Below are 13,702 nucleotides of genomic sequence, written 5' to 3' on the forward strand. Positions count from 1 at the left end.
GAATATTTCTCACAGGCATCTTTTTCCTGCTTGCCTTAGTTGAAATTGTACTGCAGTGCAAACATGTTGGGGACACATAGTTCACCTTCTTTGTAGGAATGTTATGAAACCAGAGGCTTTAATTAACTTTGTCATAATTAATTAGAATGCTTATTAAATAATAACAAAAGTTTCATGTTGGATATTGTTGAGTCTTTTTGAGTACTTAACTGTAATCTACTTTTTTACAAATGTATTCAATATTGTAGAAGCTCATTTTTACTTAATGGAAATGTAATTAATCTGTTTCTTTATTGTATAGAAATTTACAGCAACAATGTCAACACCAGATAAGAAAGCCTCACAAAAGATTGGTTTTCGATTACGCAACCTACTCAAGCTTCCCAAAGCGCATAAATGGTGCATATATGAGTGGTTCTACTCAAATATAGATAAGTATGTGTCATGAATTATATGATGAATATTACTTGAAGCAAAAATTTAAGTTTTTCAAACATTATAAGCTATAACCTTTTCTTTAGGTCCATTTTGATCCTATCTTTTCCTAAATTCCTTTTTCTGTTCTTTATTCTGGTTTGACCTGTTGCCATTTCTCATAGTTTTCTTCCCCTTTTTTGAGGAAGAAGTTATTATAATTTTAGTGTAAAATAAAATGAAAGTATAATTTTTATATTATAATTTATAAAGACTGTGACACAAAGAACCAGTATTTGCAATGAATGGGGCTTGTTTTATAAATGTTCAGATTTTAACTGTTAGTATAATAGTAGAGAAATAGTGGATTCAATAAGATTTCTAGACGGATAGTCTTTCTTATTTGGTAGCACTTAGGAACCTTAGTTACACATAAATGTTTAAATAAAACATTAAGAATCTATGCAATAACAGTATTTGCTGAGGAAGAACGTTGGTTTCTCAGCCGCCACATTCTGTTCCCTGCTGGTTCTGGGTGGTGCTTTGCTGGCTACTTATCTTTACGTCCCTTCCACACCAGTGGCCTGCTCTCCTCTGGTAAATCTCATGAATGTTCATATTTAAGCCCAAGACCTTTCTAAAAAAAAATATATATATATATATATATATATATATATTTTTTTTTAAATCCACCATTTATTTTTTTTTTTAATATATTTTATTGATTTTTCACAGAGAGGAAGGGTGAGGGATAGAGAGTTAGAAACATTGATGAGAGAGAAACATCGATCAGCTGCCTCCTGCACAACCCCTACTGGGGATGTGCCCGCAACCCAGGCACATGCCCTTGACCGGAATCGAACCCGGGACCCTTCAGTCCGCAGGCCGACGCCCCATCCACTGAGCCAAACCGGTTTCGGCAATATATATTTTTATTTATATAATTTTATTTATATGATTTTTAGAGAGAGAGGAAGGAAGAGGGTGAGAGAAAAAGAAACATTGATGTGAGGAGAGCCATCCGTTGGCTGCCTCCTGCATGCCACATACTGGGGATGGGGCCCACAACCCAGGCATGTGCCTAGACTGGGAATCGAACCAGCAACCTTTTGGTGCACAGGACAACACCCAACCAACTGAGCCACCCTGGCCAGAGCCCAAGACCTTTGTGTATCATTGCTAGTTCTTGACTGCCCAAACCCATGAATAGAATTATTGTTGTCCACAGGTTTTCCATAGATATATAAGCAGGCTCTGAGGGTGTCGGAGTGCGGTCTGAGTTCTTGAATTCCATTCTAACTTTCTGGAGTGCTCCAGTCTTCTAAAATGGATTTATTCTCAAAGAGGACTCCTTGATGAAGGTGTTCCTTTGGGACAAACACTTTGTAGCTAACATTGCTTATCCTCGCAGGTGCAATGCCAGAGCCAGGATAGCCCCGAGGGTATACTCCTGTAGGACATTGAACATCAGTGTCTCCTGGGCCTCTCGAGCACAGGCTAACTGTTCCACATGATTTGTTCCACAAAAGCCAAGAATTTAATGCAGTTTTAGCCCTTTGTGTATCTGATGTGTATATATTTTGTGTAAAACTGAAAGTTTGCATTTTGTGATTAGTTTGATGTTGAAAATTGAAATGCATATTTAAATTTTTGTCTCTTTAAGTAACACACTGTCTATTAACCATTAAAATACCATTTCTATTTTGTAGACCGCTCTTTGAAGGTGATAATGACTTCTGTGTATGTCTAAAGGAATCTTTTCCTAATTTGAAAACAAGAAAGTTAACAAGAGTAGAATGGGGAAAAATCAGGCGGCTAATGGGAAAACCACGGAGGTAAGAGTGTTTTGTTTCAAGTAAAATCAGTCTGTTGGGAGTGTCATTACTGCGTTGATTTAGGTTCACAACTGAATTGAGAGGAAGGTGTAGAGATTTCCCATATACCCCCTGCCTCCACACAGGCCTAGCCTTCACAGTGATCAACACCCTCCAACACGGGTACATGTATGACAATTGGTGAGCCTACATCAACACATTATAACAGTGATGGAGAACCTATGACACGTGTGTCAGAGGTGACACGCGAACTCATTTTTTTGGTTGATTTTTCTTTGTTAAATGGCATTTAAATATATAAAATAAATATCAAAAATATAAGTCTTTGTTTTACTATGGCTGCAAATATTAACAGATTTCTCTATGTGACACGGCACCAGAGTTAAGTTAGGGTTTTTCAAAATGCTGACACGCTGAGCTCAAAAGGTTCGCCATCACTGCATTATAACCATCCACAGTCCATCGTTAACATTAGGGTGCATTCTTGTGATTAGTTGTGTACATTCCGTGGGTTTGAGGACTATGTGAGGACATATACCCGCCGTTATCATCAGGCAGAGCAGAGTCCCTGCCCTAAAAATCCTCAGCCGCACTGTGCGTCCCTCCCTCCACCCAGCTCCTGGCAGCCCCTGCCCTTCCTGTCGTCTCCCTAGTTTTGCGTTTTCAGGATGTCATGCATTGGGATCATAGGGTATGTAGCCTTCCCAGACTGGCTTCTTTCACTTAGTAATCATGGCTTGGTAGCACCTTCTTTTTGGCCGCGAGTAATATTTCATGATCTATATGTATACCATTCACTATGAAGGACACCTCATTGCTTCCAATCTTTGATGATTAGGAATAAAGCTGCTATAACCACCCATGTGCAGATTTTAGTGTGGACCTAAGTTTTCAGTTCATTTGTGTAAATACCGGGGCTGTGGTTGCTGGATCATATGGTAAGAGTATGTTTAGTTTTATAAGAAACCAATGAATTGTCTTCCAAAATGGCTGCACCATTTTGCTTTCCCGCCAGCGGTGAATGAGAGTCTGGTTGCTCCGTGGCCTGGCTAGCATTTGTGTCAGTGCGTGGACTTTGGCATTCTGATAGAATAGTGGCATCTCGTTTCATTTGCATTTCCCTAATGACATATTGTTACAGAAGAACGGAGAAAAACTAAGCAACGTTTAGAGCCGGGGTCCTCAACCTTTTTAAACGGGACCAGTTCACTGTCCCTCAGACCGTTGGAGGGCCGGACTATAGTTTAAAAAAAAAACTATGAACAAATTCCTATGCACACTGCACATATCTTATTTTGAAGTAAAAAAACCAAACGGGAACAAATACAATATTTGTATTTGCATGTGGCCCGCAGGCTGTAGTTTGAGGACCCCTGGCTTAGAGAAAGGGAGTTATATTTTATTATTATTATTATGCACGGGTGCAGAGAAAAATGTCTTTCAAATTCTGAGCCCCCAACATGGTGGAAACTTTCCCTATTTATACTTTTTCCAGTTCTTTGTCTCCCAAATTTGGAATGAGTCTTCCGGGTCTTCTGAGAAAGGAGGCCTGTGTGCTGGGACAGGGGCCCTGAGACCATCTCTCAAGGCCTGGCCTGGCGCCAGCACTGACAGCTCTGTCTGGGGCATGGTTTACGGCCTCTGGAAGGGGAGTAGTCTTATTTTCCTTATTATTTAAGACAGAAGCCAGAATAGCAGGGTTAAAATTTCAAACAGCAGTTTTTATATAAGATGGATGCTTTAATATGATGTGGATCATCTTTTCATATGTTTATTTGCCATCTATATTTCTTCTTTGGTGATATTTGGTTTCTTAAAAGTTTAAACATACACTGGCCATATGACCCAACCATTTCACTCCTACGTATTCACATAAGAGAAATGAAAGTATATGTTTATACAAAAACCTATACACAAATGTTCGTATCAGCTTTGTTGTAAAAGCCCCAAACAGGAAACAACCCAAACATGCACCAATAGGAGAATAGATAAACAAATTGTGATGCGTTCATAGAATAGAATACTGTTTTCCAGTAAAAGGAATGAACCACTGATACATGACAACATGTATGAATCTTAGAATAACTATGCTAAATGAAAGAAGTCTGACAAAAGAGTACATACTAGATGATTCCATTTATATAAAATTTTAGAAGATAGAAATGATAATGATGGAAAGCAACTCAGTGATTGGGAAATGGGAGTATAGAAGTAGGAGTGCAAAATAAGAATAATAAAGTGGCACAAGGAAACTTAATGGTAACCAATGTCTTCATTCTTTATTAATCTCGACTGTGATGATATATATTTTGTGGCATGAAATCTATGTTTAAATACCTGTGTTTCTTCATAGAATTTGAAAATATAAGTAAGACAAGCTCTAAAGATAAGAGTAAATTTATTATTCATACTTCAAGGCAGGAAGAATGATTAGCGTTTACACATGCACGTCTAATATTTAATTCCTGTATTAGTAGGCTCACTGGGTGACAGGGAAAATGTCATGCTCTTCTTAATAGAATATTAAAATGGAACTTTTTCCTTAAGAGAAGACCTGGGATCCAGCCACAGGTTTGTCAAAGGATGTGAACAAATCCTTCTGCTTTGTAGGAAGGAACAATCTAGACTTGCTTATGTATCTTTGAGTCTTGCAAGGTCTGTTTTTAATAAGATGTTTGAAAAGAAATTATTCCTTCTATGAACCCATTTTAAATACAGTACTCAAGAACGAGATGGATGGCCTGATTTAAAGTTTTCGTATAGGGTAGTTATTTTATATTATTTTTATAATTTATTCTAGATGTTCTTCTGCATTTTTTGAGGAAGAAAGATCAGCATTAAAACAGAAACGGCAGAAAATCCGGCTCTTGCAACAAAGGAAAGTTGCAGATCTTTCACAATTCAAAGATCTCCCAGATGAGATTCCTCTGCCCCTGGTCATTGGAACCAAAGTTACAGGTTAGTAAAGACAAGCTTACTGATATTTTGACTTTTAATTTTTCTCCAAAATAAACTCCATTAGAGAAATGACTTTTAAATTTAGAAAGCTTAAATATAGTTCTACAGCAGTATACTATAGAGATGACTGTTTCTTCATCTGTGAATTGTTTAAATTTCAAAATTTAAAATTATTTTTTTCCCCTTTTTTAAAGCAGACTTTTCTGTGTAGTTCATAAACACCATTGTTCTTAGGATCCTTGGGTCTAGATATAGTCCATTTCTAATGATTTAATAAAACTAAATTATTCACTAGGTAGTTTGCCCAAAATTTTGTAAGGGTATAAATTTTGTCCATTTGTAGATGTGATTCTGTATATTCTTCATTTATAACAGGGAGGGAAAGTACCGCGAAAACCAAGTTTAAATTAATCTTCAAGAATTTGGGCCAAAACCGGTTTGGCTCAGTGGATAGAGCGTCGGCTTGCGGACTGAAAGGTCCCAGGTTCGATTCCGGTCAAGGGCATGTACCTGGGTTGCGGGCACATCCTCAGTGGGAGATGTGCAGGAGACAGCTGATCGATGTTTCTTTCTCATCGATGTTTCTAACTCTCTATCTCTCTCCCTTCCTCTCTGTAAAAAATCAATAAAATATATTAAAAAAAAAAAAAAAAGAATTTGGTAACCTAAAATCACAACTTATGTAGTACAAGAAATAGCAAGGTGATAAGTGAGTGGGTGGGTTAGTAACTGAGAAATGTTTGGACTAATCAGGGGCTGTTTCTGGAGGGAAGGGAGCCTTAGCTTTTACTTTTTAAAAAAATATATTTTATTAATTTTTTACAGAGAGGAAGGGAGAGAGATAGAGAGTTAGAAACATCGATGGGAGAGAAACATCAGTCAGCTTCCTCCTGCACACCCCCAATGGGGATGTGCCCACAACCAAGGTACATGCCCTTGACCGGAATCAAACCTGGGACCCTTCAGTCTTCAGGCCGACGCTCTATCCACTGAGCCAAACCGGTTAGGGCTCATTTATAGTTTTCTATCAGAAATTTTTTTTTTCTCTAAACTGAAAATAAAATGCATAAATTTTTTGGAAACTATAACAGACAACAATACTGTTCTTTCTATGTTTCAAATTACATGCTTGGAGCAGTTTTGGATTTGACAGTTCTTTGTATCTTCCAAACACAATGCCTTTTTGGTTCTTTTCTCAGCACGATTACGTGGTGTTCATGATGGTCTGTTCACTGGACAGATAGAGGCTGTGGATACTTGTAATGCTACTTACAGAGTCACTTTCGATAGGACAGGGCTGGGAACCCATACTATCCCTGACTACGAAGTTCTTGTGAGTATTTCATAATATATTTGTATGTTATGCATATTAACTATGTTATGTAGAATTTTCTTAGAGATTGTGCGGTATGATATCACCAAGATTTCAGGTCACTGAGGAAAAGATCCTTAGGGTTCCACGCCCTGCCTCTGGGTCCCCTGGGACAGAACTATACTTAAGCATTCCACATTGTCGAGAATCTGCCGTTTCTCTGTTATACCTTAACCACATAGCACTTTAGTGAAACAGAACTCGTCACTTCTGACTCGAATAAGCTCTGTAAACACTTTCGTTTCAGCTGTTTTGTTAGAGTGTAGTCCTCTTGCAAAGTGATTTTTAAAGTCTGAGGTAACATCTTTCACTTTCAGGTTTGTTCTGTTTGTCCCCAGCACTGTACAGGGCAGGTGTTGGCCACTCCCACGTCTTGCATGGTGACAGAGACATTAGTCATTACAGACACTGTCAGTAATTTAGTCCAGGCTCTAGAGCTGGTTTCCTGATGGGCTGAGAGAGGAATTCAGGCCTTTTGAGTTTCTGATACAGTCCACTAAACTACTGGTCCGTTATTTCATGATCATACTTGATCTAGCCATGTCATGAAAATTATACACCTTTCTATTAAGTTAAAATAATTTTAAGGACTAATCTCTGCAATCTAACAAAGCTTTTAAAAAGTGAATAATGAACTTTAAAAAAAATTTTATTGATTGATTTGAGAGAGAAACAGTTTGTTGTTCCATTTATTTATGCATTCATCGGTCGTTTCTTATATGTGCCCTGACTAGAGATTGAACCTGCAACCTTGGTGTATTGGGACAACACTAATCAAGTGAGCTCTACCTGGCCAGGGCTCAATAATGAACTTTCTTTTTTTAATCCTCACCCAAGGATGTGCTTTTATTGATTTTTAGGGGGGGGGAGGTTGGTAGAGAAACATTGGTCAGCTGCCTCCCCTGTGTACCCCAACCAGGGATCAAACCTGCAACCTAGATATGTGCCCTGATCAGGAATTGAACCCATGACCTTTTGGTATGTGGGACGATGCTCAACCAACTGAGCCACACTGGCCAGGACAGTAATGAATTTTTTATAATAAAACTAGTGCCCCAGTGCACAAATTTGTGCACATTGAAAGGAAATTAATTAGAAGGTGGCTGGCAGGATGGTACTGGGCCAGGCGGGCCAGACATGCCCTGGGCCAACCTCCCAAGGTCCTTCCCAGGCTGGCCGCACCTGGGCAGCACCGTGGCTCAAAGGGCGTCTGTGGAGTGAGCCGGGGTCCCTCTGACAGGTGGGGTTCCTTGGTCTGGCCTGTGGGGATTGGGCCGAAACGGGCTCTCTGACATCCCCCAAGGGGTCCCGGATTGCGACAGGGCAGTTCTCAGGTAACACACCCTGGAATTGGGCTCCCTCCTCTCTGGTTCCGGGGTGTGTCACTCAAGAATCACCGCTGCTCAGTAACTGCAGCTAGTCAGCTCCTGTGTTGAGCGCCTGCTCCCTGGTGGCCAGTGTGCATCAAACCTAGCCGCTGGTCGGACAGTCGCTTAGCCTTTTTTTAAAAAAATATGTTTTATTGATTTTTTACAGAGAGGAAGGGAGAGAGATAGAGAGCCAGAAACATTGATGAGAGAGAAACATCGATCAGCTGCCTCCTGCACATTCCCCACTGGGTATGTGCCCCGCAACCAAGGTACATGCCCCCGACGGGAATCGAACCTGGGACCCTTGAGTCTGCAGGCCAACGCTCTATCCACTGAGCCAAACCGGCTAGGGCAGTCGCTTAGCCTTTTAATATATATATAGATTGTTTGCCTCTAAGCATCTTGGAAATTAAATTGTTAGCCTTTAGCCTCGCTTTTTAAAAATTTCTTTAATTTGACTTTTAAGGTTTATGAGCCTACAATTAAAAATCACAATTTCTGCCCTAGCTGGTTTGGCTCTGTGGTTAGAGCAGCAGTTCTCAACCTGTGGGTCGCGACCCCTTTGGAGGTCGAACCACCCTTTCACAGGGGTCGCCTAAGACCATCGGAAAACACATATATAATTACAAATTGTTTTTGTGATTAATCACTATGCTTTAATTATGTTCAATTTGTAACAATGGAAATACACCCTGCATATCAGATAGTTACATTACGATTCATAACAGTAGCAAAATTACAGTTATGAAGTAGCAACGAAAATAATGTTATGGTTGGGGGTCACCACAACATGAGGAACTGTATTAAAGGGTCGCGGCATTAGGAAGGTTGAGAACCACTGGGTTAGAGTATTGGCCTGTGGCCTGAAGGGTTGCGGATTCGATTCCAGTCAAGGGCATGAACCTTGGTTGCAGGCTCAATCCCTGTCTCTTAGGCATGTATAGGATGTAACCTATTGATGTGTCTCTCTCACATCAATGTTTTTCTCTCTTACTCTCTTCCCTCCCTTACACTTCTTTAAGAATCAATGGATAAAATACTCTCAGGTGAGGATGAACAACAAAAACAAAATAAAAAAATCAAAATTTCTTTATCTCCTTAGTGTAAAAATAAAAGAATCTTCCTTTTCTGATACGTACTTTTTAAAAACTATGACTATTTACTGTGAGGGTTTCCTTATCCAACATAATTTTTAGAGAGGACAAATAAGAGAGAAAGAAAATTTGGACTAGCTATAGAGCAAAGAACACCAAATATACGTTTTTTCATTGAAGGATGAAATCTTTCAACCTTCCTTTCCAATATAGGAAAATGGTTTCTGCTTCATCAATGTAATTTCCTTTTTGAGAACACCTAACTAATTTTCTCTGGCCAGAGAGTTCACTTTAATTGCAGTAGGTAGCATTTAGATGGTCTTGAACACACAGGCAGCATCTTTGATCCTCTGTTTTGGTCTTTTGGTCTTTTTCTTAATTCTTCTTGTTTTGTGGGTTCACTTTCTTGGTAGTCAAGTAGTATTTTCATACTCTGACTTAAGTTCTAGCCCTTTGATCTTTGTAGGATAATATATTCTCTGGAAAACCGTATGAGCTAGTGTATATCAAGCAGAAAAGTCATGTGTATGAGACTAAAATGATTGGCAAACTTCTACAAGTCTACAACTTTTCTCGTTTCCCGTAGAGTAATGAGCCTCACGAGACAATGCCCATTGCTGCCTTTGGACAAAAACAGCGGCCTTCTCGGTTTTTTATGACTCCACCACGGTTGCATTACCCTCCTCTTCTCCCAGCACCCACTACGGTAATGTTTTTAAAATGTCATCAGTAATTTAAATGGTTATTATCAATGTGAATTATGTTTTTATGAAATATACATCTATTACAGCAACCTCAGGAGGGGCCCATATTATTTTGAATTGTCAGATTTTAAATAAAATAGTAAACAGTTGCTTCAACTGGAAATATTTTTGTAGACTTTTTAATACAATATTAAATATAAGAGAATTGACTCTTTATCTATATACTAGTGGCCTGGTGCACGAATTCATGCACATTGAAAGGAAATTAATTAGAAGAAATATTTTAATGTCGCTATTCACCCTTTCTCTATACTAGAAGTGTCAACCAATTCACAATGGACAATGACAGATGGAAACACACGCATGGGATTGGCGCCAGCGAGAGCTTTATATGTATCATGCATGTGCAAGTCAACTTAGCCTTTTATAGATATAGAATAACGTTGCTTAATTTGACCTGCTTTCTGACTTAGCTAAACTTTTTCCAGCCCAGTGAGGCACCCCAACTTCTCTTTCAGATAGTTGTCAGCAACACAGCAGTAAATATCAACACGAAGCAGATTATTATTGTAGATCACACAGGGAGAACAAACGGTAAAATATTTAACTGCAGCAGTGTTTGACTATATTCTGCGCAGTGAGAAAACCTGAAGTCATTTTCAAGTCTGGTCAAGTTTCTAAGCTTTCTAAATCTCCGTTTTCCAGCTAATGAAAGAAAATAGGATTCCAGCAAGTCTCCTATCTACCTATTCCAGGACTTCTGTGAGGATCAAATGAGATGAGACACAGGAAAACAATTCACAAACATTTGATTAAAGTGTAAAATATTTCCACCTGTGTTCTTGGAACTCCAAGGAGGCTAGTCACTAGGGAGAGGAAGTCGGGCATTGCTACATGACATCATTACCCTGCCCCCACAGCGACCGTTTCTGGGCTAGGCTGGGCTGTGGGCTGCATTTTGTGCTATGGGTCTCGGCAGCATCGGCTGGGATTTGGTGGGCTTTTGCTCCAGGGTGGTGGCGGGGCCACTGTCCCACTTTGGGGGAAGCCGAGTCTGCGGTGCCATTTCTCTGTGCCTGTCACAGCAGCTCCTGCATTGAGCATCTGCCCCCTGTGGCCAGTGCACATCATAGCGACTGGTCGGAAGGTGGGAAGGACATTAGCCTTTTATATAAATAGATAAGATACCTCCTTTTGAACAGGCAGTGGTTAAATGATTCCTTTTTATTTCCGTAGGATAATGATCCTTTATTAGGACAGTCACCTTGGAGAAGTAAGATTTCAGGCTCTGACACTGAAACATTGGGTGGTTTCCCAGTAGAATTCCTTATTCAAGTGGTAAGAATTTTTCTTAATATCTTGACTCTTAAAAAAACCCTCAAATGTCTTTTGTGTTATTGAAGTTGAAAGTTTTTCTAGGACCAAATATTTAAATTTTTTTTTACCATTGTATTGGTGTTAAGAACTTCATTATTTCCATCAAAAGCTTAAGAATAAAAATTTATAACAGCCATAAAAGACTTAGAGGTCTTTTTGTGGGGCTTTTATTGGGTTTGGTTCTTATTATTTTGTTATGTTAAGGACTCTCCCATTCTTGCCTGTCCTCTGTGAAACTTTGAGTGGTTGGCTGTTAGTAACTTGTAAAAGTATAAAGCTTTTATTTGGTTATCTCAATGCATCTTGCCAACTCATCAACAATTATGATGTATTGGCTAGCTTTTTGGTTAAGAGGAACTTTCTTACTGATACTAGAAATATCTATTCAACTAAGATCTAAGCCAGCCATGGGCAAACTACAGCCCGCAGGCCGGATCCGGCCTGTTTGAAATGAATAAAACTAAAAAAAAAAAGACCGTACCCTTTTATGTAATGATGTTTACTTTGAATTTATATTAGTTCACACAAACACTCCATCCATGCTTTTGTTCCGGCCCTCCAGTCCAGTTTAAGACCCCATTGTGGCCCTCGAGTCAAAAAGTTTGCCCACCCCTGATCTAAGCCTAAATTAAAGCAAGTATAGAGTTATTATATAGGACACTTTTCCTAAATAGCCTCTTAAGAATGTAATGAGTCGTTTGTTTTGAAAATTAGGTTAAATGCATTATTTCCTTTGAGTCATAGTTTAATAATACAGTGGGGCCTTGACTTACGAGATTAATTCGTTCTGAGACCGAGTTCATTAAGGAGCTCGTTAACTCAAATTACTCTATCAACTCAATGCAAAAAATTGGCCCGAGAGACAGCTGGTATCTCAAAAAACTCGTTAGTCGGGACACTCGTAAGTCAAGGCCCCACTGTACTTAATTTGTTTCTTTTTTGCCTTTTTTCAAAAGAAAAACTACTTTGGCTTAGGATAGTCTTTATAAATAAGAAAGTTTGTATATATGTATATTATGTTATAAAGCAGTGTTACCTTAAAATTCAGTGTTACCTTTTGCAGTTCATCGTTATCCTTAAATTACTGATGTTATTTCAAGGAAAAGTCTTGTCATTTGTGTGCATGTGTATAGCATTTTGTATTCCTCAATCATATGTTATTAAATTTCCTAATAATATAGAATTTTATTATGCCTTTGGCTTCAAAGGTAGAAAAGATATTTTTATATAAAAAGTTTAAATTATGAAAAGAGCCAAAGCTTATGCTTTACACAAATAGGATACTGTTCCCCCCCCTTTTTTTTAAGACATGCTTTCTTTAAATAGTGAAAGTGTAAACAAAGCTAATATGTCATATTTAGAGAGAGAGAGAGAGAGAGAGAGAGAGGGAGAGAGATATCAACCAGCAGAGGGAGCCAGAAACAGTACTACTGCACTGCTTTTAAAGTATTGATACTTTCATTAATGCTTAGATGTTTGGTTTCAGTGCTTAATTTTTTTAACTTCAAAATCTATGTCTAAAACCTAGTTAAAACACTACTGTCAGTAATATTTTAAGCTGAGAGGTAAAAATAAGGTCCTTTTATATATTTGTCTTGTAATATGTAAGGTTTTATGAAACTCAGGTTTACTCTTGTTAATATTAAACTTCGAAGTATATGAGTGTTTTCTTTTATTTCTAATATTTTTTCCTATGGCAAAAGAAACATTAAAATTTTTTACAAGTTTCATAATTCATAGTTTATAATGAATGTTCTTTTTGAGGGAACTTTTTATTCCTAGGGTTTGGGATTTGGAGGAATCTAAAAAGACTGATCCTCTTTTATTTATTTATTATTTAAGATTTTTGTTTTGTTTTAGAGAGAAAGAGAGAGGAAGGGAGAGAGAGAGAGAGAGAGAGAGAGAGAGAGAGAGAGAGAACATCTATATGAGAGCAGAACATCGATCGGTTGCTTTCTGTACTTGCCCTGAATGGGGGTCAAACCCACAACTCAGGAATAGGCCCTGACCAGGAATCGAACTGGCAACCTTTTGGTGCACTGGATAACACTCAGCTAACTGAGATGCTCACCAACTGAGCCACTCTGGCTGGGCTTGATCTACTTTTTTTCTTTTTTTAAAATCTGTATTGTTCAGATTATTACAGTTGCTCCTCTTTTTCCCCCCATAGCTCCCCTCCACCCGGTTCCCACCCCACCACCTGCCCTTACCCCCCCACCCCCCCACTGTCCTCATCCATAGGTATACTATTTTTGTCCAGTCTTTTCCCACACCCCTCACACCCCCTTCCCCCCAAGAATTGTCAGTCCACTCCCTTTCTATGCCCCTGATTCTATTCTATTCACCAGTTTATTCTGTTCATCAGATTTTTTATTCACTTGATTTTTAGATTCACTTGTTAGATATGTATTTGCTGTCACTTTGTTGTTGATAATTTTTATCTTTACCTTTTTCTTCTTCTTCCTCTTCTTAGAGAATACCCTTCAGCATTTCATATAATCCTGGTTTGGTGGTGATGAACTCCTTTAGCTTTTTCTTATCTGTGAAGCTTTTTATCTGACCTTCAATTCTGAATGAT

The 13,702-nt window shown here is 38.6% G+C and overlaps 1 protein-coding gene across 9 annotated transcripts in view; it reads left to right on the top strand.

Annotated features, from left to right (window-relative positions):
* Positions 1-13,702, top strand: part of LIN9 (lin-9 DREAM MuvB core complex component) — a 52,977-nt gene that overhangs the window by 20,193 nt on the left and 19,082 nt on the right. For 8 of the 9 annotated variants that reach the window (XR_004975047.1, XM_036354917.1, XM_036354916.1 and 5 more), the window contains 6 exons: positions 302-435; positions 2,124-2,249; positions 5,050-5,207; positions 6,407-6,540; positions 9,630-9,749; positions 10,984-11,085. Coding sequence is in view for 8 of the 9 variants with exons in the window: in XM_036354917.1 (XP_036210810.1) it covers positions 302-435; positions 2,124-2,249; positions 5,050-5,207; positions 6,407-6,540; positions 9,630-9,749; positions 10,984-11,085 (774 nt within the window). In the remaining variant the exon portion in view is untranslated. The remainder of the gene's footprint in view (positions 1-301; positions 436-2,123; positions 2,250-5,049; positions 5,208-6,406; positions 6,541-9,629; positions 9,750-10,983; positions 11,086-13,702) is intronic. The other variant, XM_036354919.1, reaches the window with a different exon arrangement.

Source organism: Myotis myotis, unplaced genomic scaffold, assembly GCF_014108235.1.
Source record: "Myotis myotis isolate mMyoMyo1 unplaced genomic scaffold, mMyoMyo1.p scaffold_m19_p_21, whole genome shotgun sequence".
Classification (NCBI taxonomy): domain Eukaryota; kingdom Metazoa; phylum Chordata; class Mammalia; order Chiroptera; family Vespertilionidae; genus Myotis; species Myotis myotis.